Source organism: Melanerpes formicivorus, unplaced genomic scaffold (assembly GCF_026170545.1).
Source record: "Melanerpes formicivorus ecotype bairdi unplaced genomic scaffold, bMelFor1.0.p_v2 SCAF_20, whole genome shotgun sequence".
Lineage (NCBI taxonomy): Eukaryota > Metazoa > Chordata > Aves > Piciformes > Picidae > Melanerpes > Melanerpes formicivorus.
The window spans coordinates 10,127,710-10,151,834 of NW_027142372.1; the positions used below are offsets into that span (position 1 = coordinate 10,127,710).

The following is a 24,125-nucleotide window of genomic DNA, read 5'->3' on the forward strand; positions in this document are numbered from 1 at the left end:
CATGAATCCCAGCCAGGTTCCTACATCTACTCAGCTACTGCAGGCATGGGAAACAGCCCAGCCACAACAGCATGGAACTCGTGCCGGGGGGGGTACTAGGGAGGGGAGGGGGTGGCTGATGTGTCTGCTTCATTCAGCAACCCAAAGTGGTGGCTGCTGTGCGTTTCCCTCCACTGGTTTCAATGTTTTAGCTCAAGAGTTGTCTGCCTGCTTCTGAGCAGCAGCAAAAGCAGCTGTTTGGAAGTGTTTGGAACACAGCACATCCTTGCTTTCAAATCCAAGGAGCCATTACAGTATCACGGTATTGCCAAGGTTGGAAGAGACCTCAAGGATCATCGAGTCCAACCTGTCACCACAGACCCATGACTAGACCATGGCACCAGGTGCCACATCCAATCCCCTCTTGAACACCTCCAGGGATGGGGACTCCACCACCTCCCTGGGCAGCACATCCCAATGACGAACGACTCTCTCGGTGAAGAACTTTCTCCTCACCTCCAGCCTAAACTTCCCCTGGCACAGCTTGAGACTGTGTCCTCTTGTTCTGGTGCTGGTTGCCTGGGAGAAGAACCCCTTCCTGGCTACAACCATCCTTCAGGTAGTTGTAGAGGGCAATGAGGTCACCCCTGAGCCTCCTCTTACCTGGACCTGCTGCCTGAGAAAGAGCTGTGCCTTGAAGAGCGACTAGAGTAAGAGCTGTAAGAAGATGATCTGGAACGAGACCGTGAGGAACCTGAACCAGAGTAGGTGGATGAACGAGAAGAGGACCTGAAAGAGAACACAGTAACACTTAGCACCTCTTTGAGAAGCCCTTGGAGACCAAGGTGTCTTGTTTTCTGTGCCCTCTTCCCAAATTCTCCACCTGCCTTCTGCCTGGTGGACTGGCAGGACTCTATTGTCTCCTTGGTCTCCATTCCTCTCCAGTACTGCATTTTCTTTCAGAGGGGATCCCATTGTTGTTGCCCCCTTTGCACCTTTCAACAGCCTCCCCTCCTGGTGGGGAGTGACTTCCATCCCTTTTGGAGGACTCCTTCCACACCATTTTACACCTTTTCACCAGACAATCCCCTGGTAGGTTGGGTCACAGTGGTATGAGAAACCAGAGAAATCTCAGGTGCAGTGATCCCAGCAAGAAAAGGTATCTGCTTCAGGAGGGCTTTGCTCTTTAGATCCATATCTTCTGTGTGTTCCTCATTCCTCTCTGATAATTTCCCCCCCCCTCTTTTCAGGAGCTTCAAGTTCAAGCAGTTAATGAAAATGGATCCAACCCTCCTAGACTGATAGCACATCTTTGTGAGAGGTGGTTTTCAGTTCACACAAGCTGGTTTCAGAGCTCCACTGCAGCCTTCCACAGCTCTGCCAAGCCTCCACACCCACATTTTCCCCCCAGTAGCACTGGCACACTCTTCCTGGAGTGGATCACCTCATCCCCCCAGCACTCCTGGAGCAAAGAGGCTCCAGTTTCACAGCTTCCACTTCTTCCTTCTCCTATCAATGTTGGTTATCACCTAGGTGAGCTACTAATCATCTGGATTGCTTCAAGTCTAATTCCTCTGAACGGTGACTTTTCAGAGGACCCCCTTTTAGCTTCCATCTCATGCCCTGCATGCTGCTGAGCAGCAAGCCTTAAACTGCTTTGCCTAACATCCCAACATCTTGCACTGAGGAGGCTGGGAGGTGACACACTCTGGGCCTTCACTCACCTCGAGGAGCCAGAAGCAGATGCTGAAGAAGCAGAGGTTTTCCGGCGCCTCCGCGCGCGGCTGGGAGAGACAGAGACCCCCAGTTTCTTTTTGGGGGACTTGGATCGGCGCCAAGGGTCCTTCCACTCATCTGCTCTCTTGGACTGGGTGGTGGTGATCGTGGTTGCTTCCTTCTCCTTCTTTGGTGGCTCAGGCTGACGGCTGGAAAGCAAAAAGGGAGTTGAGCAGCTGGGATGTTTTTAACACTCTAAGGTCAACAGGGCCAGGGAAAGATCTCGGAAATTCCTCCTTTGTGCCAGTCCTGGCTCTTAACCTCCCCCCGAGCATCCTTTTGGGGTGATGAGGGGTGAGAACAGCTCTCATTTTTGCCAATCAGTGACTGCAAGCCCCTCAGACCAGCAGCATCTGAAACATTTGTCCACTGTTTTGTCACACTGACCTGGCAGCTGACATCAGCTTCAGCTCCTGGCCTCCGAGGAGCAGACACAAGCACATCTAAGAGGGGAAGGGAATAAGAAGCCTATCTTTCCCTATGCCAAGGAGCTAGAGCTGGAGCAACCCAAACCTGGTAGGCAGTCCCCAGTGTAATGAAAACATTAAACTGAGCTAGAGACTGAGGACAGACTTGGGTGTGCATCTGAAACATCATCTCCCTACAGCAAAGTGCTGGAAACACCTATCAGGCACCAAGAGAAGGGATTCAGCCTGAAGGACTCCTCTGGCTCCCTTATCAGAACATCACCAGGGCCTGCCACAAGCCTCACCACAGCCAAGACACACTGATCTGCTTTCACCCTTGCAAAGGGGATGGTGACCTCATCAGCTGAGCACAAAGCACTTCAGGATGGCTGCTTGATCACCATATTATTCTCCAGCTGCTCATAAACCCCACTGAGCATGTGCTCCCCTGTTGTTGACAACCATGAAGATGGGTTGAAGCAGGCTTAGATAAGCTCCAGCTCCTCCCTTCCAAGTTGCATTTCCCCTTTTTCTTTGCTTCTCTGGCCTTTGCTCCTTTTCTGCAACACTCAGACGAATTCAGGGCTAACTTCTGATCAGAGAGTTCCTGAAGTACTCCAGGCTGAGTTTCTTCAGCCCCAGACTTTATTACCTCCATTACCCATGGGTGATTCCTCTGCTTTACTCCAGCCTGCACAGCAACTGTTCAATTACCTGCTCAGAACCTTCACCCTCAGGTTTCAGGCAGAGTTTGTGCTTGTTTGAAGTGAACCACACTCCAATTACCAGCACAATGAGGTGTTTATTCCTTCTCTCAAAATAACTGAACCTTCTTGCTCTGGGAATTGGGGGAAGAAAGGCACCTTCCAATGCTGGCTTCAGCCAGTACCACCCCATTAGTCACACTGAAGCAGCCACTCCCCATCCAACTTCCTCTACCTTCTGAGATAAAAAAGCAACCTCCAAGCCTTCTAATAATCCTCTGGACTGTTCCCTGCCACGACACCTCTTCAACAGACAACAGGATAATTAAAGCTCTTCATTAGCAGCCTGTTTTGCCCTTTGAAGGCTTCACTAGTCACTCAGAAGGTTCATCTCCTCCTTGCTTGGCAGCATTACAACAATCCCAATGCAGTTGGAACTCCTACAGCCTCTCACCTCTTCCCCAGCTCCAAAACTTGTACATGCTGACATTCCAGTGCAGCATCCTACTCTTCCCTGATCTCTGCCAACACAACTAGTTTGTCCCACATCACAGACTCGTTTAGGTTGGAAAAGACCTTTAAGATCATGGAGTCCAATCATTATCTAACACTACCAAGTCTGGTGCTAAAGCACGTCCCTCAGCACTACATCTCTGAGGCTTTTCAACACCTCCAACCACCTCCTTGGCCTGTTCTAGGGTTTGAGGACCCTCACAGTGAAGAAGTTTCATCTAATGCCCAACCTAAACCTCCCCTAGTGCAACATGAGGCCATTTCCTCCTGTTGCTTCTTTCCTTGGGAGAAGAGGCCAACCCCCACCTGGCTCCAACCTCCTTTCAGGGAATTGTAGAGCCAGGTCTCCCCTCAACTTCCTTCTCTCCAGGCTGAACAACCCCAGTTCCCTCAGCTGCTCCTCACAAGATTTGTCCTCCAGACCCCTCACCAGTTTCACTGCCCTTCTCTAGCATCTCAATGTCCTTCTTGTAGTGGTGAGGTGTGGCCTCATCAGTACCCAGTACAGTGGTACATTCACTTCCCTGGTTCTGCTGGCCACACTCCAAGCCAGGATGCTGGTGGCCTTCTTGGCCACCTGGGTAGACAGTGGCTCATTTTCAGATGCTATCAATCATAGAATGGTTTGGGTCAGAAGGCAGCCCCAAAGGTCATCTAGTCCAACCCCCCTGCCATCAGCAGGGCCAACCTCCATCACATCAGGTTGCCCAGAGCCCTGTCAATCCTGACCTTGAATATCTCCAAGGATGAGGCCTTTTCCACTGGGCCTTTTCCAGACACTCTGCCCCAAGCCTTGAGCATTCATGGGGTTGTTGTGACCCAAGTGCAGGACCCAGCACTTGGCCTGATTGAACCTCCTCCCACTGACCTCAACCTATCATTCCAACCTGTCCTATGTAAAGCCATTCTACCCTCAAGCAAATCAATGCTCCCTCCAGCTTAGTGTTATCTGCAAACACATTGAGAGTGCCTTGTTCTCCCCATCCAGATCATTGCTAAAGATATTAAAGAGCACTGGTCCCAGTACTCAGTCCTCTTGTTTCACCTTCACCTCCCCCACAAGCCTCATTCCAGTCTCACAAGAGGAGGCTTATGTATTAGCACAGAAAACTGCTGACTGCCATGTAAGAGATGCCCAAGCAGGGTTATGGCTCAGAATTATTCACCAGCATCCTCATGTAGCATCATCACCCTTCCCAGCACTGCTCTAAAACACAGAGCATGTGTTATCTGCTGTGGGTTGGTCAAGTTTTCCATGTTCCAGCCACAAGCGGCATCATGGAGGAAGCTCATGGACTATGGGCTGAAATACACTAGACCTGTTATTTACACTCTGACAACACAAAATAGTTGTACCTTGGGTCAAGCTCCTGTTCAGCAGAAGCAGTACAAACTCATTTGGAAGCTATTTTGACTTCTGGAGTGTCTTCAAAGGGCACAGTGCAAAGAAAAAGAAAGTTTAGTACAGCCTTCAGAGCTTGCATCAAGCAGCAGGTTAAAGAGCAGCAGAAAGGAGAACACCACCACTGGAGGATGCTCATGAGTAACCCTAGACTACATCCCACTCTGATGTCCCTTCCTGAGGGACTACACTCACAGTATCACAGTATCACCAAGGTTGGAAGAGACCTCAAAGATCATCGAGTCCAACCTGTCACCACAGACCTCATCACTAGACCATGGCACCAAGTGCCACGTCCAATCCCCTCTTGAACACCTTCAGGGATGGTGACTCCACCACCTCCCTGGGCAGCACATTCCAATGACGAATCACTCTCTCGGTGAAGAACTTTCTCCTCACCTCCAGCCTAAACTTCCCCTGGTGCAGCTTGAGACTCTGTCCTCTTGTTCTGGTGCTGCTTGCCTGGGAGAAGAGACCAACCCCTTCCTGGCTACAACCTCCCTTCAGGTAGTTGTAGAGGGCAATGAGGTCACCCCTGAGCCTTCTCTTCTCCAGGCTAAGCAATCCCAGCTCCCTCAGCCTCTCCTCACAGGGCTGTGCCCAAGGCCTCTCCCCAGCCTTGTTGCCCTTCTCTGGACATGTTCAAGTCTCTATGTCCTTCCTAAACTGAGGGGCCCAGAACTGGACACAGTACTGTGGCCTAACCAATGCAGAGTCCAGGGGCACAATGACTTCCCTGCTCCTGCTGGCCACACTATTCCTAATGCAGGTGAGGATGCCATTGGCCTTCTTGGCCACCTGGGCACACTGCTGGCTCATGTTTAGGCAGCTGTCAATCAGCACCCCCAGGTGCCTCTCTGTTTGGGAGCTCTCCAGCCACTCTGACCCCAGCCTGTAGCTCTGCATGGGGTTGCTGTGGCCAAAGTGCAGCACCTGGCACTTGGACTTGTTGAATGCCATCCTGTTGGACTCTGCCCATCTGTCCAGTCAGTTGAGGTCCCTCTGCAGAGCCCTTCTGCCCTCTAACTGACCAACATCTGCTGAGATGCAGGAGCAATATCCTGTTGGCACATGCAGGCAGAAGCAGTTCCACCTGAATTAAAGCCTGCCAAGAAGCTTTTCACTGCAGTGCCCAAGGTGTCAAAGGTGAAAGCCAGCAACTAATGAACACCCTTGCCCCTTTCCAGGCTCAACTCTCTCCTGCAAGAGTTTTGAGGAAGAAAAGTCTCCTACAGAATTGTTTTTCTCTCTCCCAAAAACCAACTTGCCCACAATGAAATCTAACAGCAGCACATCCTGGGAGCTGGACTTCAGCACCACCCCTACGTGTGACCAACTTACGTTGAGCTCCACAACTTGAGTGCAAGCCTGGAGCAAAGATGACTCTGAAAGCAAATCTTGCTGGCACCTATTACCTGGTTAGGTGCAATTCCCTCTTGATGAAGTCACTTTCTAGGGGAAAGGTTTTTTCTCCTCAGGAAAACCACAACAGAAGCCTCAGTTCTGGACATGCTTTGGCTTTTTGACTCAGCAGTAAATACATCACCATGCTACAGCCAAGGAAGAAAGCTGATGCTCGTGTCAGGACATTTTACAAGGGTTTCCTCAAGAGCTACCTGCATGCCCCATGTGTAGCACCACCAAATGGACTTGTTCAACTTCACACAAGGGACTGGTAGCTGCTGCTGCTTGGCTCATCTCCTCCAGCAGAATTCAGCAGTCAGAAATGGAAGCAAGCTGGAGGAACTGGCAAGATCCTTGCTGTCTGCTAACTAACACCTCAGTTACAGCCTGCACAAGAAGTCTGGCTGCTTTGGGGTGGTTGAGCCATGAGATCACATCAGGGCACTTCATCTGAGATCATCCACAGCCCAGCAGAGCTGGTGCAGTCCAGGCAAATCTAACATGCTTCAGTCAAAAAAGCTGCAGGCTACCAAAGTCCACATGTGTGAAACAGTTCCCAAACTCCAGTATTTAAGGATTAACTCCCTAATTAAGTAGGTCTGTGCCACAAGGTTCAAAAACACCTGTTACAGAGGGAGTGAAAGACTGACAGGCTGATCAAAAGCAGCTTCATGTCCTTCCAGAGCCCCAGGGAGCCATATCCTGTGTCACCAGTCCACGAGCCGGGGCTGCAGAGCCTGGCTGCTTCTGAAGCTCATTTTAACCTCAAAAATACCAAAATGTTCTATTTCCCAGGACACACACATGAAACTGTGTTTGGTTGGGATGTAATGACACCAATCAAGCAACAAACTGGAGCTGCATGTGGCTTTGGCAACAAGAGGAGGACCCAAAGCAGCTCCCAGTTGGCAAGGCAAAGCGCAGCGTGGGTCAGCCAGCTTCCCAGTCGCATGTGCTCCCACTCCCACATATGCCCAAATTTGGAGGGGGAGAAGTGCAGCTGCAGAGCTCAGATTCTCCTCCTCATGTGTGTTGCAAATCACACCAAAGGAATTCTAGTCTTGGAGAGGAAAATGAGGTTGCTGAGGAAGGTTCTTCCTTCCTTCTTTCCTTCCTTCCCCCTCCCCGTGGGACGCTGCTCCCACAGGTAACGCAAACCTTATCACCCACAGCCACCGGTGACGTCAGCCTGGCTCCAGGGCTGCTCTTTTGGCCAGCAGCTACAGCTCAATCTTCTGAGAGAGGAAAGTCCACTGATGTTTCACCAGCCTTTGCATTTCTTGCAGGAAGGCAAGCATTGCGTCAGCAGCGCCGCGCCGAGCTCTCCTTCTGGGACAGTGGAATTTTCCAGAGGAAGCGGATTCGAGGAATGACCAGAGCCATGTGCCAAGGCAGCTGTCAAGGGACCTGCAACTGCTGCAAAATCACCTCTTCCAGTGGAAGAGTGCCTCTACAACTGGGTCAAGGCAACCCTTGGTATCAATCCAGGGTGAAGGGCTGGGGGGCAGCCCTGTGGAGAAGGGCTTGGGTGTGCCGGTGGGTGCAAAGCCGGACGGGAGCTGGCAATGTGTGCTCACAGCCCAGACCCAGCTGTGTCCTGGGCTGGCCCCCAGCATTGTGGGCAACAGGGGCAGGGAGAGGATTCTGCCTCTCTGCTCTGCCGAGACCCCACCTGGGGTCCTCAGCACAGGAGAGCCATGGACCTGCTGGAGCATGGCCAGGGGATGCTACAGCAATGATGCTGAGGGCTGAAATCCTTCTGCTGTGAGGCCAGGCTGAGGGAGTTTGGGTTGTTCAGCCTGGAGAAGAGAAGGCTTCAAGGAGACCTTCTTGTAGCCTTTCAGGACTCACAGGGGCTAATAAGAAAGCTGGGGACAGACTTTTGAGCAGGGCCTTTTGTGACAAGACAGGATGTGATGGGTTTAAAATATGAGAGAGAGATTCAGACTGGAGAGACAGAAGAAATGTTTTCCACTGAGGGTGGCTGACACCCTGTCCCAGGTTACCCACAGAGGTGCTAGATGCCCTGTCCCTGGAATCCTTCCAGGTCAGGCTGTCTGGGACTCTGAGCAACCTGCTCCAGTTGCAGATATCCCTGATGACTGCAGAAGGGTTGGACTAGATGATCTTGAAAGGTTCCTTTTAACCTAAAGCATTCTGTGATTCTAAGTTTTTTTCCCTGCCTCAGCACAATAAAGTCACTTGTGTGGCTGGAGAGGGACAACAGCTCCTGAAAAGCCACAAGGGGAAATGCTGAACCTTGGAGCCAGTGCTAATTGATCTTGGTGAAATATTAGCAGAGGACAAGCTCCTCTCAAGACATTTTGATCTAAAGCTGAGTTATCAGTTGTGTGGAGATGGGAGGGGGAGGGGGGGAGGAAGGAGAAGAAGAAGAAAAAAATTTCTTCAAAGCCTGATGGGGAGAGGCTTTGAAATTAAATAGAGGAGATATGATCTGAACCTCCAGTATGAAATCATCACAGCAGGCAGATAAAGCTATCTGAGATGTGATCTACCCTCAGGGCTGAGCATTCGACGCCTTGAGAACCTCCTCTGAAGGAGAGGTACCTGCGTGCAGCCGTTCTGCCCTGCTCTCTGCCGTGCTTTAATGAAGCCCAGGGTGGGAGAGCTCGCCAGCAATTCCCTCTCTGAAATGCCACATTCCTGGAGATCTCCATCTGAGTCACTCCATGCCCTTCCTCTCCATCCCTGGTTACGAAACCCTTCTTGCTGTGCTGTGGAAGGGGAGGCAGGACCGCAAGGGCCGTGGAGACTAAGGGAGAACTCCAGCCACTTGGGGAGACCTCTGAGAAGCTTTGCTGACGTGGTTCACAGGCAGGTTTTGTTATCACTGATTTTCCCAAATAAGCTGGGAGTAGAAATCAAAGCAAAGCCACCTAACCAGGTTCCTTTGCTCTGGAACAAAAACTGGGGATATAAGGAAATTATTATAATGGTTAGACTAGGCCTAGAAAAATATGAAGAGTAAGAATAGAGTTAACCAGGTTGGAAGAGACCTTCAAGATCATCGAGTCCAACCTATCATCCAACACCACCTAATCACCTAAACCATAGCACCAAGCACCCCATCAAGTCTCCTCCTAAACACCTCCAGTGATGGTGACTCCACCACCTCCCTGGGCAGCCCATTCCAATGGCCAATCTCTCTATGAAGAATTTCTTCCTAACCTCCAGCCTAAATGTCCCCTGGTGCAGCTTGAGACTGTATCCTCTTGTTCTGGTGCTGGTTGTCTGGGAGAAGAGACCAACCCCCACCTGGCTACAACCTCCCTTCAGGTAGTTGTAGACAGCAATAAGGTCTCCCCTGAGCCTCCTCTCCTACATTAAGGAGAAATGTTCTACAGTGGTGAGACACTGGCCCAGGTTGCCCAAGAGAGTGGTAGATGCCCCAAGCCCGATAACATTCCAGGTCAGGCTGTTTGGGGCTCTCAGAGACCTGCTCTAGTGGCAGATGTCCCTGCTGACTGCAGGGGGGTTGGACCAGATGACCTTTAAGATGTCCCTTCCAACCCAACCCAGTCTATGAATGATTATCACCACAGTGTCACTGCACTCTCAGCTCAGCTCTGAAGAACCACAGAGCAGCACGAGGCCTGTTCTGCACATGGAGAGAAGGGAAACCCTCTTCTGAGCAGTGCTGCCTGGTGTAGCACCAGCATGACAGACCTGCTGTGAGCAGGAGGAGCACAGCTTCAGTTCCAGACACCTTGTTTCAACCTGGGAAACCCAACAGCCTGAGGCCATTTGCTTCTCTGAGCTCATGGCACCCCAAGAAGCCACCCAGGGAAGGTGCAGACCTGGAGAGCAGATCTGTGTCTCCTGACAAAGGCTGCTTTACCCATTTGCTAACTTCTCATGGATGCAAGACTAATTTAGAGTGCTCCAGGGTCCTGCAAGGCCTCACTGGAAACCAGCAATATCATAGAGCTGTCTACCCTACCTGCTCTTCCTCCTGTGGCAGGACAAACATGGACAAGTGAAGGAATTAAGAAACAGACGTTATTCCAAGATGGAAAACTATGAGAAGACAAATGCCACCAGCCTGCTGCACCATCTTTACTCAACCTGATGAGATGCTATTACTAAGCCCACCAACCTATTCTAATCTAGTTGAGCAACTTCTGCTCTCCCTTATAGGGAGTAGACCCAGCTGGTAGCATGGGGAGACCACCAGGAGTTGCTGGGAGAAATGATGATGATCCAGGAACACTGAGAACTACAGCATTACAGCCAGGTTGGATGGGGCCCTGAGCAACCTGGTCTAGTAGGAGGTATCCCTGGCTAGGGCAGGGGGATTGGAACTAGAGGACCTTACAGGACCCTACCAAGCCAAACCATTCTGTGATTCATCTGAGAAATGAGTTGAGTTGGTTTGTGATCACACACAGCCATACACACCACCATGAATCACTCCATTTGCATTGCCTTGCTTCTGCCACTCCTTTCTCTCATCAGCCTCCTTCCAACACTTTCTAACTTGCCAGCCCTGGGGAACCTGCATCCACTGATTTCAGACTCTGGGTTATCCTGCTCATTAACATGCTCACCCCAGAGATTAATGATTAAGCTATTACAAAGTCAGCTTCTCCTAGCTTGGAGAATCATAGGATCAGAAAGGTTTGAAAAGACCTCTAAGATCATCAAGTCCAACCTTCAACCCAACATCCCCATGGCCACTAAACCATGCCTCAAGGTGCCATGTCTACATGTTTTTTAAACCCCTCCAGGGATGGGGACTCCACCCTGGGCAGCCTCTTTCAATGCCTGACTGCTCTTCAGGGAAAGAAATTTCCCCCAATATCCAACCTAAACCTCCCCTGGCACAATTTGAGGCCATTTCCTCTTATTCTATCACTTGTTCCTTGGGAGAAGAGAATAATTCCACCTGGCTCCAACCTTCTTTCAGGAAGCTGTAGAGAGCCAGGTCTCCCCTCAGCTTCCTTTTCTTCAGGCTAAGCAAAGACAGTTCCCTCAGCTGCTTCTCACAAGAGTTGTGCTCTAGACCCCTCACCAGCTTTGCTGTCCTTCTTTGGACTTGCTCCAGCACCTCAGTGTCCTTCTTGGAGTGAGGGAGCCAAAACTGAACACAACTCAAGTGTGAGCTCTGCTGAGGAAACACAAAAGAACCTTTTGTGCCAGGGTTGGAAGCGTTACAGAGCCCCTCATGACTGGGAGCTACTGCCACCTCAAGAGAAGGTGGGCAGGAGCACAACACTTGCTGGAAGGGTTTCACAGGGGGTTTATGTTGCCCTTTGTGACATTGCTTTAAATTTCACAATGCCACCACTTGCAGGTGTTATTTTTAGGCTTTAATGGCTGCATTAAGTGCACTCTCTGTCAATAGGCTTCAGCCCAGCTGAGGAAAACTTCCTTCCCCAAAAGCCCCAAGCTGGTGTGTGTGCGATAATCACCGGATGGTTCCCTGGGACACCTCCTTCCTGGCAGCTTTGGAGCTGCTGGCACCTCCTGCTCAGACTCAGGGACATCTCTGAGGACAACAGCAGCTTCCTCATCACTCTGCACCAGTGCCCCACAGATTTTGGCCTTGACCAAACCCGACTGCGTGGAAATAGCTTTCACCTCGGATTTCAGGACAAGCTTCCTCAAGAACAAGAGATGACAAATTTCTCAACCCAAGGTTCATTTTGCCATGCTGCTTCTCACCAGGGCCCATGGCATCCCCCACAGCTGGGAAAGGAACCAGTGCCCATCTCTCAGACCTGCAGCATGTGACTGTTCCATCCGCTTCCTCTCGACTTGGTGGACAACCACCTAGCACCACCTCAGTCAATGGGGCAGTGATACCAACCCTGCTGCCCCCTCACTAGTGGGTCTAACTCCTCAACATCCCTCAGTGCTTTGGAAGTACAACCACTCACTCAATGCACTCCATAAACAATCAGATTCACTTGGATGATGGTGGGGCAAAGACCTGTGCAACAGGCAACAAGTAATAGGACTAGCGACAGGATGAGAGGAAATGGCCACAGGTGGCACCAGGGAAGGGTTAGGTTGAACATTAGAAGAAACTCCTTCACTGAAAGAGTTCTCAAAGACTGGAACAGGCTCCCAAGGAAGGTGGTTGAATCCCCAAGCCTGGAGGTGTTTAGAAGACACAGAGATGTGGTGCTGAGGGATGTGGTTTAGCACCAGCCTTGGCAGAGTCAGAGAATGGCTGGACTCGATGATCCTCAAGGTCTTTTCCAACCAAAACCATCCTGTGATTCTATGAACAACAGTAAATTGGTTTAATCCTTCTATTTCTTAGCTCGCAGCTAAAGGCCAACAGATCAGGTAAGAACACTTTGCACCACTCTAAGCCTCCTCAGACAAAACATCTCATGCCACTTTTTCATCCCTGCAATGCTCTGCACAACACTGATGAACCAGACTGGCAGATATAAAGCAGAACTTTTGTACTCAGCAAAGCCAGTCACAGCCTGGGGCATCAGAACTCCTTCTGGAGATGGGGAACATGAGGACAGGCATCCAAGTGATCCCTCTGATTGATCATAGAGTGTTCTGGCTTGTTTAAGTGTTCAGTGCCTGAGGAGGAAGGAGGAGGAACAGCAACAATTTTACTAGCATTGCAGTCTCAGATGATGAAGTTCTTGGAGTGCTCATCTCAAGCTTGGGAAAAGAAAAGCAGCCAAAACATAAAGCAGCAGTTGCACACTCAAGAACACCCAGTCCTCATGAGACAATACTACCTGAAGCCCAAACACTGCAGCCTCTGAAGAGGAGGAGGAGGAAATGGTCAAGGAGAACCATTTGCCACTGAGGAGTCTGAGTCCGTTAGCGTTTAGAGTCTTTGTTTGTTGTTCAGTTCTAATCCTCCTCATCTGCAGCAAGCAGTGATGCCAGGAAGTCCTCCAGCTTCTCTGTTCTCAGCCTTAACTGCTCTGCTGTTGTTTGGAGATCAGATTAAACCTTCCTGCTTTCAGTAGAATGGAAAAGGAATTTGCCTTTGTGTTCCTAGCTATTAGCTGTTTGAGTTTTATCTCTTTCAACTCTGCACTCTGTATGACAGTTTGCTCTTTCCTCCAACCCTCTAACGTGAGGGAGCTCTGATGGACAGACCAACATTTACCTGTAATTACAGACATCCTCAGCTCTGCCTTTGGCAAAGCTCCTTGCTGGTTGCATAACTCCTGTGGAGCAGTTTTTCAGTCTCCCCAGCTCATTAAAGGAAGAGCAGGGCTGGAGCTGCAGGAATGTTAACGGGCTGCCCCAGCACAAGCCAGCCCCCATGGTCCCATGACACTTGGAAAGGCCAGACTTGCCAAAACCTGGGATCTTATCCATTAGGGCAAGCCCAGAGTCTATAAACAGACCTGCAGGTGAGCACCACGCCACTACTGTGCATCCTGTTGCCCAGGAAGCCCAAAGCAATCACAGGCATTTTGTACATGAAACCTGGGAGCCGTTGAATCCCAAAGTGCCCAGCCTGGCCCTCTGCAGGTATCTGGAGAAAAGGTGAGACAGCTCAAACTGCCACGAGGAAGTTTGGAGCCTGTCAAAAAAGGTTGGAGCAAAGCAAAAGGTGGAGCAAAAGGGCAGTGCCCAGAGCCAAGTCACACTGCAAGTGTGTGACTTGGGGTGTCAGGGAACACGGACTGCTGGATGAGGGCTCCAAGGGAAAAGCAGCTGAATTATGGCTTCGCTTTGGTCAAAGGCTTTACAACACTTAATTTTTCTCTGTAGACACCCACGCACCTGTAAATGTTGTAGTAAGAGTGTTCCTTTTGACCTGGATTTCAGTGTCAGGAACTTCAGACCCACTGGAGCAGCCTTCCAAGGCTTTGGGTTTACTCTAAGTACTCCCACTAATTAATTCCACTTTCCCTTTAGAGGAGGCCTTGTGTGGAGAAGCTGACCTTGGGATACTCAAAAGCTTTCTGCTCAAAACTAGCTCTCTGCTCAACACAAGTTACAAATGCTTCTCAACAGCAGCTTTAAAGCCACACACAGACAAACCCAAAAGCCAGCCCTGCTCACTGTCCTCCTCTCCCAGCTTTCTGCCTGGCCCTACAGTCATCACTGTATTACAGGACAAGGCTGAGGGCACTTCCAGCAGTAGATCTTCCATTTCTGTTTCTAGAAGGGACAGCAGCCCTAATCAAAAAAGCCAAGAGTCATATCAAGAGCTGTTTTTAATTTACAAAGAAGCCTGTCTGGAAGATCCAAGAGGTCTCCACAGCTCACTTATGTCAGAGAAGGGGCACAGAAGGGAAGTGGGGAACCAAGAACGTGACCAAAGAAGGGCAACGAAGCTGGTGAAGGGTCTAGAGCACAAGTCTTGGGAGGAGCAGCTGAGGGAACTGGGGTTGTTCAGCCTGGAGAAAAGGAGGCTGAGGGGAGACCTTCTGGTTCTCTACAACTCCCTAAAAGGAGGTTGGAGGCAAGTGGGGGTTGGTCTCTACTGCCAAGGAACAAGCCATAGGACAAGAAAAAATGGCCTCAGGTGGGACTACTCAGGTGGGTTTAGGCTGGACATGAGGAACAATTTCTTCCTCAAAAGGTTGTCAAGGCCTGGTCCAGACTGCCCAGGGCAGGGGTGGAGTCCCCATCCCTGGAGGGGTTTCAAAGCTGTGGAGATGCAGTGCTGAGGAACATGGTTTAGTGGTGACCTAGCAGTGCTGGGTGAATTGTTGAACTCCATCTTAAAGGTCTCTACCAAACAAAATGATTCCAGGAGCCTGTATCCACAAAGGATGTAATGTCCTGAACACCATAAATCCCATCTTTTGGCTCACACTGATGGTTACACAAGGTGAAATGGGTTAAATGGGTCCGAGACTAGAGCACATGGCTACTGCTTCTACCCAGCAAACCTTGGGCCAGAGCTCTCCCACTGAGCCTGGCTCCATGACCCATCATGAGCATCAAGGGATGGAGCAACCAGCAGCCTAAGCCTTACACTGTGATCCTGCAGTCATGGTGACTGTTAGTGACTAACAACCTGAGCTGCCAATCAGTTGATATCACTTTCATCATCATCACATGGCTCTGGACAGCAAGACCTCTTCTATCACTCATCCAAGGAGAGCACATACCAACAGCAAATGTGGTAATTTGGGTGCACAAATTACAGTTCTAAGTGAGGATTATAATTAAATGTATCTTACAACCAGTTTGAGACAGCACTCAAACCTCACAAGACACCCTCAAACTGTTCTGAAACTATGACTTCCTCTTGGACAAAAGGGTCACCATCAGGAACCAGCTTTCCTTCTGGAAATGCAAACAGAAATTCTGGGTCAGATTCCAGACTAAACCCTGCTCCCTCTTAAAACCACACAATTCCACGTGACACCTCATTCCAGGCATTCCTAGCCCTATTCTTCATTAAAAGAAGTTTCTCATGCTCATGATGCTTCCAACCTCCCTCTAGTGCTTGTGCAACAGCAGACGTTGGGCTGAAGGAGAAGCTCCAGTGTGTCTGGGGGAAACACAGCTTCCCTGCACCCCTCTCTGCACATACTCATGTATCCACATGTCCCTCCACGTGTCAGAGGACTCTGTCTGCCACTCATTTAGGAAGTTTAGGCTGGAGGTGAGGAGAAAGTTCTTCACAGAGAGAGTTGTTAGCTATTGGAATAGGCTGCTCGGGGAGGTGGAGTCACCATCCCTGGAGGGGTTCAAGAGGGGACTGGACATGGCACTTGGTGCCATGGTTTAGTAGTCATGAGGTGTTGGGTGACAGGTTGGACTTGATGACCTTTGAGGTCTCTTCCAACCTTATTGATTCTATGATTTCCAAGACACTGACTCTGCTCAGCAGCTTTCCTGGAGATGCAAGGCAAGAAACTCAAGTCCTCACTGCAATCCCACCATGACACTCAGCAGGGACTCAGCCCGAGGCATACAATCCCTTCACCTTTTCTAGCCTCTCCTAGTTTCACTTAAATCTCCAGCTTTTGCTATCCACAAACTCCCAAAGCAGCCCTGGTTCTTGCCAAAGGCCATTTGTCAAGGCCACAAAGGGAGTCACCACCATCTGCTTTACAAAGGTATGCAGTGTCAGGACAAGTGGTAATGGCTTCAAACTGGAAGAATTCTTCCCCATGAGGATGGGGAGGCACTGGAATAGGTTGTCCAGAGGAACTGTGGAGGCTCTAAGCTTGGGGGTGTTCAAAGTCAAGACTGTATTGGGTCTTCAGCAAACTGGACTAGTAGATATCCCTGCCAATGGCAGGGGGCTTGGAACTAGATGATCCTTCCAACCCAAACCACTTGTGATTCTATGATTCTCAGGACTCTCTTAGCACTGGGGACTCAGATGGCTCCCCAAGACAGACTGCCTGCATGGGTGCAGAGACATGCTGAACACCTCCATCCCTACAGCCCAGAGGACATATGCTCTCCTCCTTTCTGAGCCAGATTACAGAATCACAGAGTGGTGAGGTTGGAAGGGGCCTCTGGATATCATCCAGTCCAAGCTCTGCTAAAGCAGGTTTGACTAGATCAGGCTGACACACGCTGGGTTCTTCCTGATGCTTGAGCTCCACTTAGTGGCCACCAAGACTCATGCAAAGTGTTGCCTTCCTCTTGAAACTACTGCTTTAGTCCAGAGCTGTGGAAAAAGGAGATCTTTCCACAGTACAGCAGAGATGTGGAGGTGCTGGAGTGGGTGCAAAGGAGGGCAATGAAGCTGAAGAGATTGGAAAATATATCTTATAAAAAGCAACTGAGGGAGCTGGGGCTGCTTAGTTTGGAAAAGAGGAGGCTGAGGGGAGACCTCATTGCTCTCTACAGCTACTGGAAAGGACACTGCAGAGAGGCTGGTGCTGGTCTCTCCTCACAGATAGTTAGTGACAGAACAAGAGGGAATGGCCTCAAGCTGTGACTGGGTAGGTTTAGACTGGACATTAGGAAACAAACTTTCCCAGCAAGAGTGGTCAGGCATTGGAATGTGCTGCCCAGGGTGGTGGGCAAGTCACCAACCCTGGATGTGTGTAAAGGTGGTTTGGGTGTGGTGCTTGGGGATATGGTTTAGGGGTGAACCTCGCAGAGCAGGGTCATTGGTTGGATGTGGTGGTCCTGAGGGTCTCTTCCAACCTGAATGTTTCTGTGATTCTGTGACTCTCCATTGTGACCAGCAGGAGCCTGGCTCACGATCCACAGCTAAAGCAACACCAGCTAGACCGCGGAGTCCGCACCCCAGCGCACACTCACCTTGGTAGCAGCGGGGACCGAGGCTTTGGTTTTTCTTTCTCCTTTTCCCGTTCCCTGTCCCGGTCCCGGTCCCTGTCGCGGTCTCTGTGCTGTCTGTCCTTCTCGTCTCTCTTCACTCGTTCTCTCTCCCTCTCCCACTCTTCTTTCCGCCGCTGCCGCTCCTTGTCACGCTCCCGCTCCCTCTCCCGCTCGCGCTCCCGCTGGCGCCGCTCCCGCTCCCGCTCGCGCTCCCTCTCCCGCTCCCTCTCCCGCTGCCGGTTCTCTCTCTCCCTTTCCCGTTCTCGTTCTCTTTCCTTTGAAGGGAAAAAAAATAAACAAGAGAGAGAAAAAAATCATGGTGAGGCTGTGGCAGCATCTCCTGGCACAGCAGGCAGCAAGGACGGTGCTTGAAAGCTGTGCAGACGTGGTGCCTGGGGCACGCGGCGGCTTAGTGATGGACTCGGTGGAGTAGGGTTAAAGGTTGGACTTGGTGATCTTGAAGGTCTTCTCCAACTTAAATAATTCTATCAGTCAAAGCCTTAAAGTCCTGAGATAAATACTCTGGGGCTTCCTGGAGAGGAACACATTGCATTTGAGAGGAGAAGGCTCAGGGGAGATCTCATTACTCTCTACAACTACCTGAGGGAAGGCGGGGCTTGGTCTCTTCTCCCAGGCAACCAGCACCAGAACAAGAGGACACAGTCTCAAGCTGTGCCAGGGGAGGTTTAGGCTCAAGGTGAGGAGAAAGTTCTTCACAGAGTTATTTGCCATTGGAATGTGCTGCCCAGGGAGGTGGTGGAGTCACCATCCCTGGAGGTGCTCAAGAGGGGATTGGAGGTAGCTCTTGAAGCCATGGTTTAGTCATGAGGTGTTGGGTGATAGGCTGGACTTGATCATAGCATCATAGAATCAATCAGGTTGGAAAAGACCTCAGAGATCATCAAGATTGATTTCTATGATTCTATGATCAGTGTTGTGATTTTTCAACAGGCAAAGATTAATTTGGATTCTTCTGCTCATTAAATAAATGTATTGATGTGTACAAGAGATGTTAATCTTGTTTATAATGAGCTAATTACCAAGAGCAGCATGAAAACAACTTATGGTGTGTCATGAGCAGCACCAGCCAGGACACCCTCTTGTTTGTGTGCTGCATGATCTTAACAGCAAAATGAAAACACTTCTTAAAGTATGTGACCACCAAAACCTCTCAACCTGGAAGAATTTGTTACTTGCACCACTGCTCTGGAGGTAAAACAGTTCACATGAGGGCAAAAGGAAGGGGAGGGAAAGGGTTCACAGCCTTATTTCCGCCTTACAGCAGTGCAACACCAACTGACTCTGCAGCTGCAGCTTGGCAGCTGGCTGGTGCGCTCCTCTGACTGAAGGAACGTGCAGCTCCATCAGAGGTGATGTTCATGCTGTCTGTACACAAAGCATGCCTGTCCACATCTAATCCTTTCTCCTGTCCCAGTAGCTAACAACTAATCACTTCCTCAAGCAGGTTATTTCCTGGAAACTCCCTCCCTCCCTTGCCAACATATCCAAGAGTGGTTGCAAATGCAGCTGGCAGCACTGCACAACTGCCTGGTACACAGAGGAGCAGCCAGTGCACGTGAAGGGGAACCATCTTCCCACCTCAAATGTGCTTTTGCCCTCAGCCTCTTGAATATCCTCCTGTCCCCACACCTAGAGTGTGCTTTGTGCAGTAATTCAGTTGAGATGCAACTACCTGTAAGAAGCTGGGACACGGGGATCAGGCTCTTCTCCCAAGGAACAACTGACAGGACAAGAGGAAATGGCCTCGAGTTGCCTCAAGGGAAGGTTTAGGTTGGACATGAGGAACAATTTCTTCCTCTTGAGGGTTGTCTAGCCCTGGGCTAGGCTGCCCAGGGCAGTGGTGGAAGTCCCTGTGCCTGGATGGGTTTTCAAAGCGATGGAGATGTGGAGTTGAGGGACATTGTTTAGTGGTGACCTGGCAGTGCTGGGTAAATGGTTGGACTCCATGATCTTACAGGTCTCTTCCAACTGAAACAATTCTGTGGTTCTTTGATTGAGCATCTTGAACACACATGCAAAAGTCCCATTTCCACCACTGCACTGGAAACACAACAAGGAGCACCTGGAAGAAAGCTGCAAGGCAAAGCAGGGCAAAGGGGTATTATTACCTTACTTACTCTGTAGTTACGGTAGGGATCAGGGTCTGTGTACTGAACCCTGAAATTCTCATACTGCCCACCACGCCAGAACCGCTCTATTTCATAGTCATAATAGGGATCTGTATAGGGATCAAGCCTACAATGAAAAACAGGGAAGGTTAGAAAGGGAATTGTCACCCTGCCACCCCACAGAAACTCTACGTGTTCTAGGTCAGCTCTCGGTCATTGCCCACTGACGAGAAGAAAAATCAAGTTCAGTGGTGGGTGGCCACACAGAGAGGCTTATTTTCCACCCACCCCAGACAGACACAAACCTTTCTTGATAAAGGCAAAAAAAAGAGAGAGAACACCCCCAAGCAAACCCAGCCTTCCAATCAGTGTGGCATAAATGGGGTGATCCCCAATTTTAGGGCCACGCTGGACGTAAAGCAGGTGTCACCAAACAGCTTTTGCCTCATTTATTGAGAGCTGCCTTTTCCCTCCATGCAGAGAGAGCTCATCCCCAACACCCCCATGTCAGAAGTGGAATGAATGGTGCTCTCCTACTCCCATGCCACCAGCAGTGATGGGTGCATCCCAGTGCCTCCATTGTGGGATATGAGCTGCTGCTGAGCTTCCCACTGGGAGAAGCCAACAAGGCTCTGTCCCTACACCTGGGAATACTCCGTGCCATGAAGGGAACAGCATCTGCAACTGATATTCTCCAGTGGAAAACAGGAACTGGCCACCCAGTATGAAGTGGTGAGCACGTGGCACGCCTTGCTCAACTACATAACTGGATTACTTTTGGGGAAGAAAAGGATTTGAACCCCACCCTCTCTAAATCTGCATTTCCCCCTCCTGTTGAGGATTTCAGCAAACATTATCTGAAGGTTTTAAAGTCACATACTCCATCCCTGCCAACCACCTGGGGTGACAACACCAGATCCATTGGGAAGATGGGGAGGTGGGTAGAGGAAACAGGAAACTTCCAGGGCCACAGAGAAGCCAGTGGCAGAAAGAAGATTACAAACCAAGTGCTCCCACATTCCTCATTATCCCTGATAACACCCAGACTTGTAAGAGGAATAAAGGGCCCACTTGTGTTTTAAAAAGCACCAAAACCAGGCTAAGATGCAAGTGCTGCCCTGCAAACCAGGCTGCACCCTGTGTTGCTTCTAAATGCTTGAAGGTCTCTATTGTTATCTGAAAAAATAAGGGAAAGAGCACCAGGGAATCTTAAACCAGCACCAAACTCCTGATGCCAACCAGAGGCAAATAAATAACTAAATCAGGAGCTATCCTTAAGAAGGAAACAGTTTTTCACCCACCCTCAAGTCCAAATCCCCTTATTCCCTTCCTAGAGCATCTGTGGACTTCTCTTTAATTTAAACAAGCACACTGCTGTGTGTTTAGAAAGTGCAGTGCTTAAATTAAGTGAATAATTGATATCACCCTAAATATATATATAAATGTATCTGTTCAGTTAATAAGTCATCCACCAGAGCTGATGGGACAAGCAGTCTGTGGCCTAGGAAGTTTTGAGGAGTGCAATGGAGAAAGAAAAAGGGGATATTTTCTTACAGTTGGAACAATACTGGAATCAAAGACCTGCTTACCCATAGTTAATGTTTTCTTTGATGTCCACCTCCCTATAGTTTTTCAAAGAGAAAAAGGGATTCATGAACTCTTTTAGCCATCTCCATATGTCACAAGACAGTGCTGAAATCATTTCTTTACATCCCAGCTTGCTGCAAGGTGTCAATTTGTGCAATAAATGGGTGAGGGGGGGTAAAAAACCCAACACAACCAAACACCATTCTTCAGAGTTTACAGCAGCAGCTTCATAACTTTTGCTTTTTTTCCCCCACACATTTTAATGCCACAGTCATAAAGTGCTTCAATTTCCAGGGATTCCATGTTGTTTGATTACTCCTGTGTATCCCTGGCTACATGCAAGACATTTTTAAGTTGATCACATGATAAAACAGAAAGCCCTGGACCTAAACAGGAAACAACTAGCATGCTGATGGTAGTTTTCATATAGCATCATAAAGTAAAGACACAGTATGGTCAACTGGTTGACAATGTGTCCCAGGGGCAACCAATAGCTTTCTCAGAGGAAGACCCAGATATAGACCAATTTCTACCCAGGAAAGAATTAATATGGGACAACTGCTTTGCTTCAGGCTGTAGAAGCTAATAGCTTCTTTTAAGATGGGGAAAGGAAGTGCATTCCAACTACTGAACAGAAGCTTAACCTGCTCCCTTTCAGACCTTTTTTTATTTGCAAGTCATTCACTCTAAACCAAGCCTTGCAAACACTTTCTCTGTGAGGGAGCAGAAATAACCCATGATCTGTACATGCAGGAAGAACAGAGGATGTGTCAGCAAGACAAACAGGAATCCACCTGTGTTCTGCAGAACACAAACCTCGCTCTCAAAAGGTCTTTTCCCAGTTTACTTCTTGGCTTGAGAACTACTGAGCAAATCTCTCATAGCTGAGTCACCCTTTTACCTTCTTCTGCCTGCTCTCACTGTTAGAGGTCTCCAGCATTTTATGGTTTTCCTCCTTAAAAATCCAACCACCTAAGCACTGAAGTTTAGGGCTTCATCTCTGGGCCAAGTCATGCCCTGGCAGGTAACAGGTTTGTTTTCTCGCTGCTATCTTACTCAATAGTTTATGTGGGACTAGTGCAGATGTTTAAGATCAGCTGCTGAGCCTATGCCCTTCCAAATAACCACCCAGTTGGTTGAGTGAGGACAACTGGAGTCCTGAAGCTCCTGGATGCTGAGCACGCTTCAACTTTGCAGCCTCAGTTTTGGCATTTGAAATAACTCATGGGTTGAAATAAGAAAAATAAGAGGAAAAAATGCTGGAGGAAAGCACTGGTGTGAGGTAGGCAACACTCAACTTGACAGTGTGCTTGAGGGAGCAGTTATCACCAACACTGAAGGCAGAAAGGTTTAGAGCCAACCGTAAAGAAGGTCGTGTTGGACCGGAGCCACTGAAGAGAGGTCAAGGTTTCACCAGTGTACAAGGTGCTCAATGGAAGTGGTGTCCACTTCCTGCGTGAGCATTCCTCCAGTTTGGAGGGGGAAGTCAATTCAAGCCTGCCCTGCTGCCCTGCCTTTCCCACCCCCCCACTCCCTGTGGCAAAGCCAGGGCTGTGTCTTACGCTGGATCTCGGACGTCTCTGGTGATGCGGTAATTCCAGTCGCGGAAGAACTCGTTCTCTTTGTCGAACTCGCGCTCGTCCTCACCAATGGTCACGGTGAACCTCTTCTCCTCAAAGTCAGGCTCCTGCTCTTTCCTCATGGTCGCCTTTTTTAACACCTGCAGGAACAGCCAAAGAAAAGCACTGTGAAGGAGGAACGTTTCTGAAGCAACTCCCTTGGCTCAGAACAGCAGCAGGCAGGCAGAGTTTCCAACGCACCAAGTCCACTCTCTGCAGCCATCAGACACAGGCCAGAGGATCAGAAAATCACTTAGGTTGGAAAAGACCTTCAAGATCATCAAGCCCAGCCATTAACTCTACTCTGCTAAGTCTACCATTAAGCCATAGTCCCAAGGACCACATCCCCTGGAATCACTGAATCACTCTGGTTGGAAAAGATCTTTAGGATCATGCAGCCCAACCAGTCTCTAACTCTTCCAAATCTGGTGCTAGACCACGTCCCTCGGCACCACATCTCTGCAGCTTCTGAACACCCCCAGGGAAGGGGATTCACCCACCTCCCTGGGGAGCCTGTTCCAGGGTTTGTGTGAGAGTTTCTTCTAATATCCAACTTAAACCTCCCCTGGTGCAACCTGAGGCCATTTCCTCTTGTTCTATCACTCGATACTTGGGAGAAATGACTGGCCCCCACCTGGCTCAAATCTCCTTTCAGGGAGCTGTAGAGAGCCAGAAGGTCTCCCCTCAGCCTCATTTTCTCCAGGAATGAACAGTCCCAATTCCTTCAACTTGTGGTCCTCACCAAGACCTGCTCTGCAGACCCTTCACCAGCTTCTCAGCCCTTCTCTGGACAAGCTCCAGAACCTCAGTGTCCTTGGAATGAGTGGGCCCAAAACTGCACCCAGTATTTGATGTGAGGTCTCACCAGTACCCCAGTACAGGGGAATAATCCATGTCTTGGTCCTGCTTCCACACTGTAGGTGCTACAGAAGCAGGCACTGAAGGGAAACTGGAGCAGCTTTTTGATGTTTTGCTTTGTGGAGGGCTCCACTTCAGGGCCTGCTCTCACTGTTAGAGGTCTCCAGCATTTTATGGTTTTCCTCCTTAAAAATCCAACCACCTAAGCACTGAAGTTTAGGGCTTCATCTCTGGGCCAAGTTATGCCCTGGCAGTTAACAGGTTTGCTTTCTCACTGCTAGCTTACTCAATAGTTTATGTGGGACTAGTGCAGATGTTTAAGATCAGCTGCTGTGCCTATGCCCTTCCAAATAATCACCCAGTTGGTTGGGTGAGGACAACTGGTGCCCTGAAGCTCCTGGATGCTGAGCATACTCCAGCTTTGCAGCCTCAGTTTTGGCTCATGCTAATGAAACACCCAACCCTGGCTTCCAGTTCCTCTCAACTGTGTCACAACCGGGATATACAAAACACAGCTAGTAGGCTGAAAG

General features: G+C 49.7%; 1 protein-coding gene across 8 annotated transcripts in view; it reads right to left on the reverse strand.

The window, feature by feature from the left end:
- Positions 1-24,125, reverse strand: part of ZC3H18 (zinc finger CCCH-type containing 18) — a 62,294-nt gene that overhangs the window by 17,788 nt on the left and 20,381 nt on the right. For 4 of the 8 annotated variants that reach the window (XM_068150786.1, XM_068150782.1, XM_068150784.1 and 1 more), the window contains 6 exons: positions 22,681-22,838; positions 21,121-21,153; positions 19,532-19,658; positions 17,385-17,677; positions 1,704-1,904; positions 643-768 (listed from right to left, as the gene is read on the reverse strand). In XM_068150786.1, coding sequence (XP_068006887.1) covers positions 643-768; positions 1,704-1,904; positions 17,385-17,677; positions 19,532-19,658; positions 21,121-21,153; positions 22,681-22,838 — 938 coding nt within the window. The remainder of the gene's footprint in view (positions 1-642; positions 769-1,703; positions 1,905-17,384; positions 17,678-19,531; positions 19,659-21,120; positions 21,154-22,680; positions 22,839-24,125) is intronic. The other 4 variants (XM_068150788.1, XM_068150787.1, XM_068150790.1 and 1 more) reach the window with 3 other exon arrangements.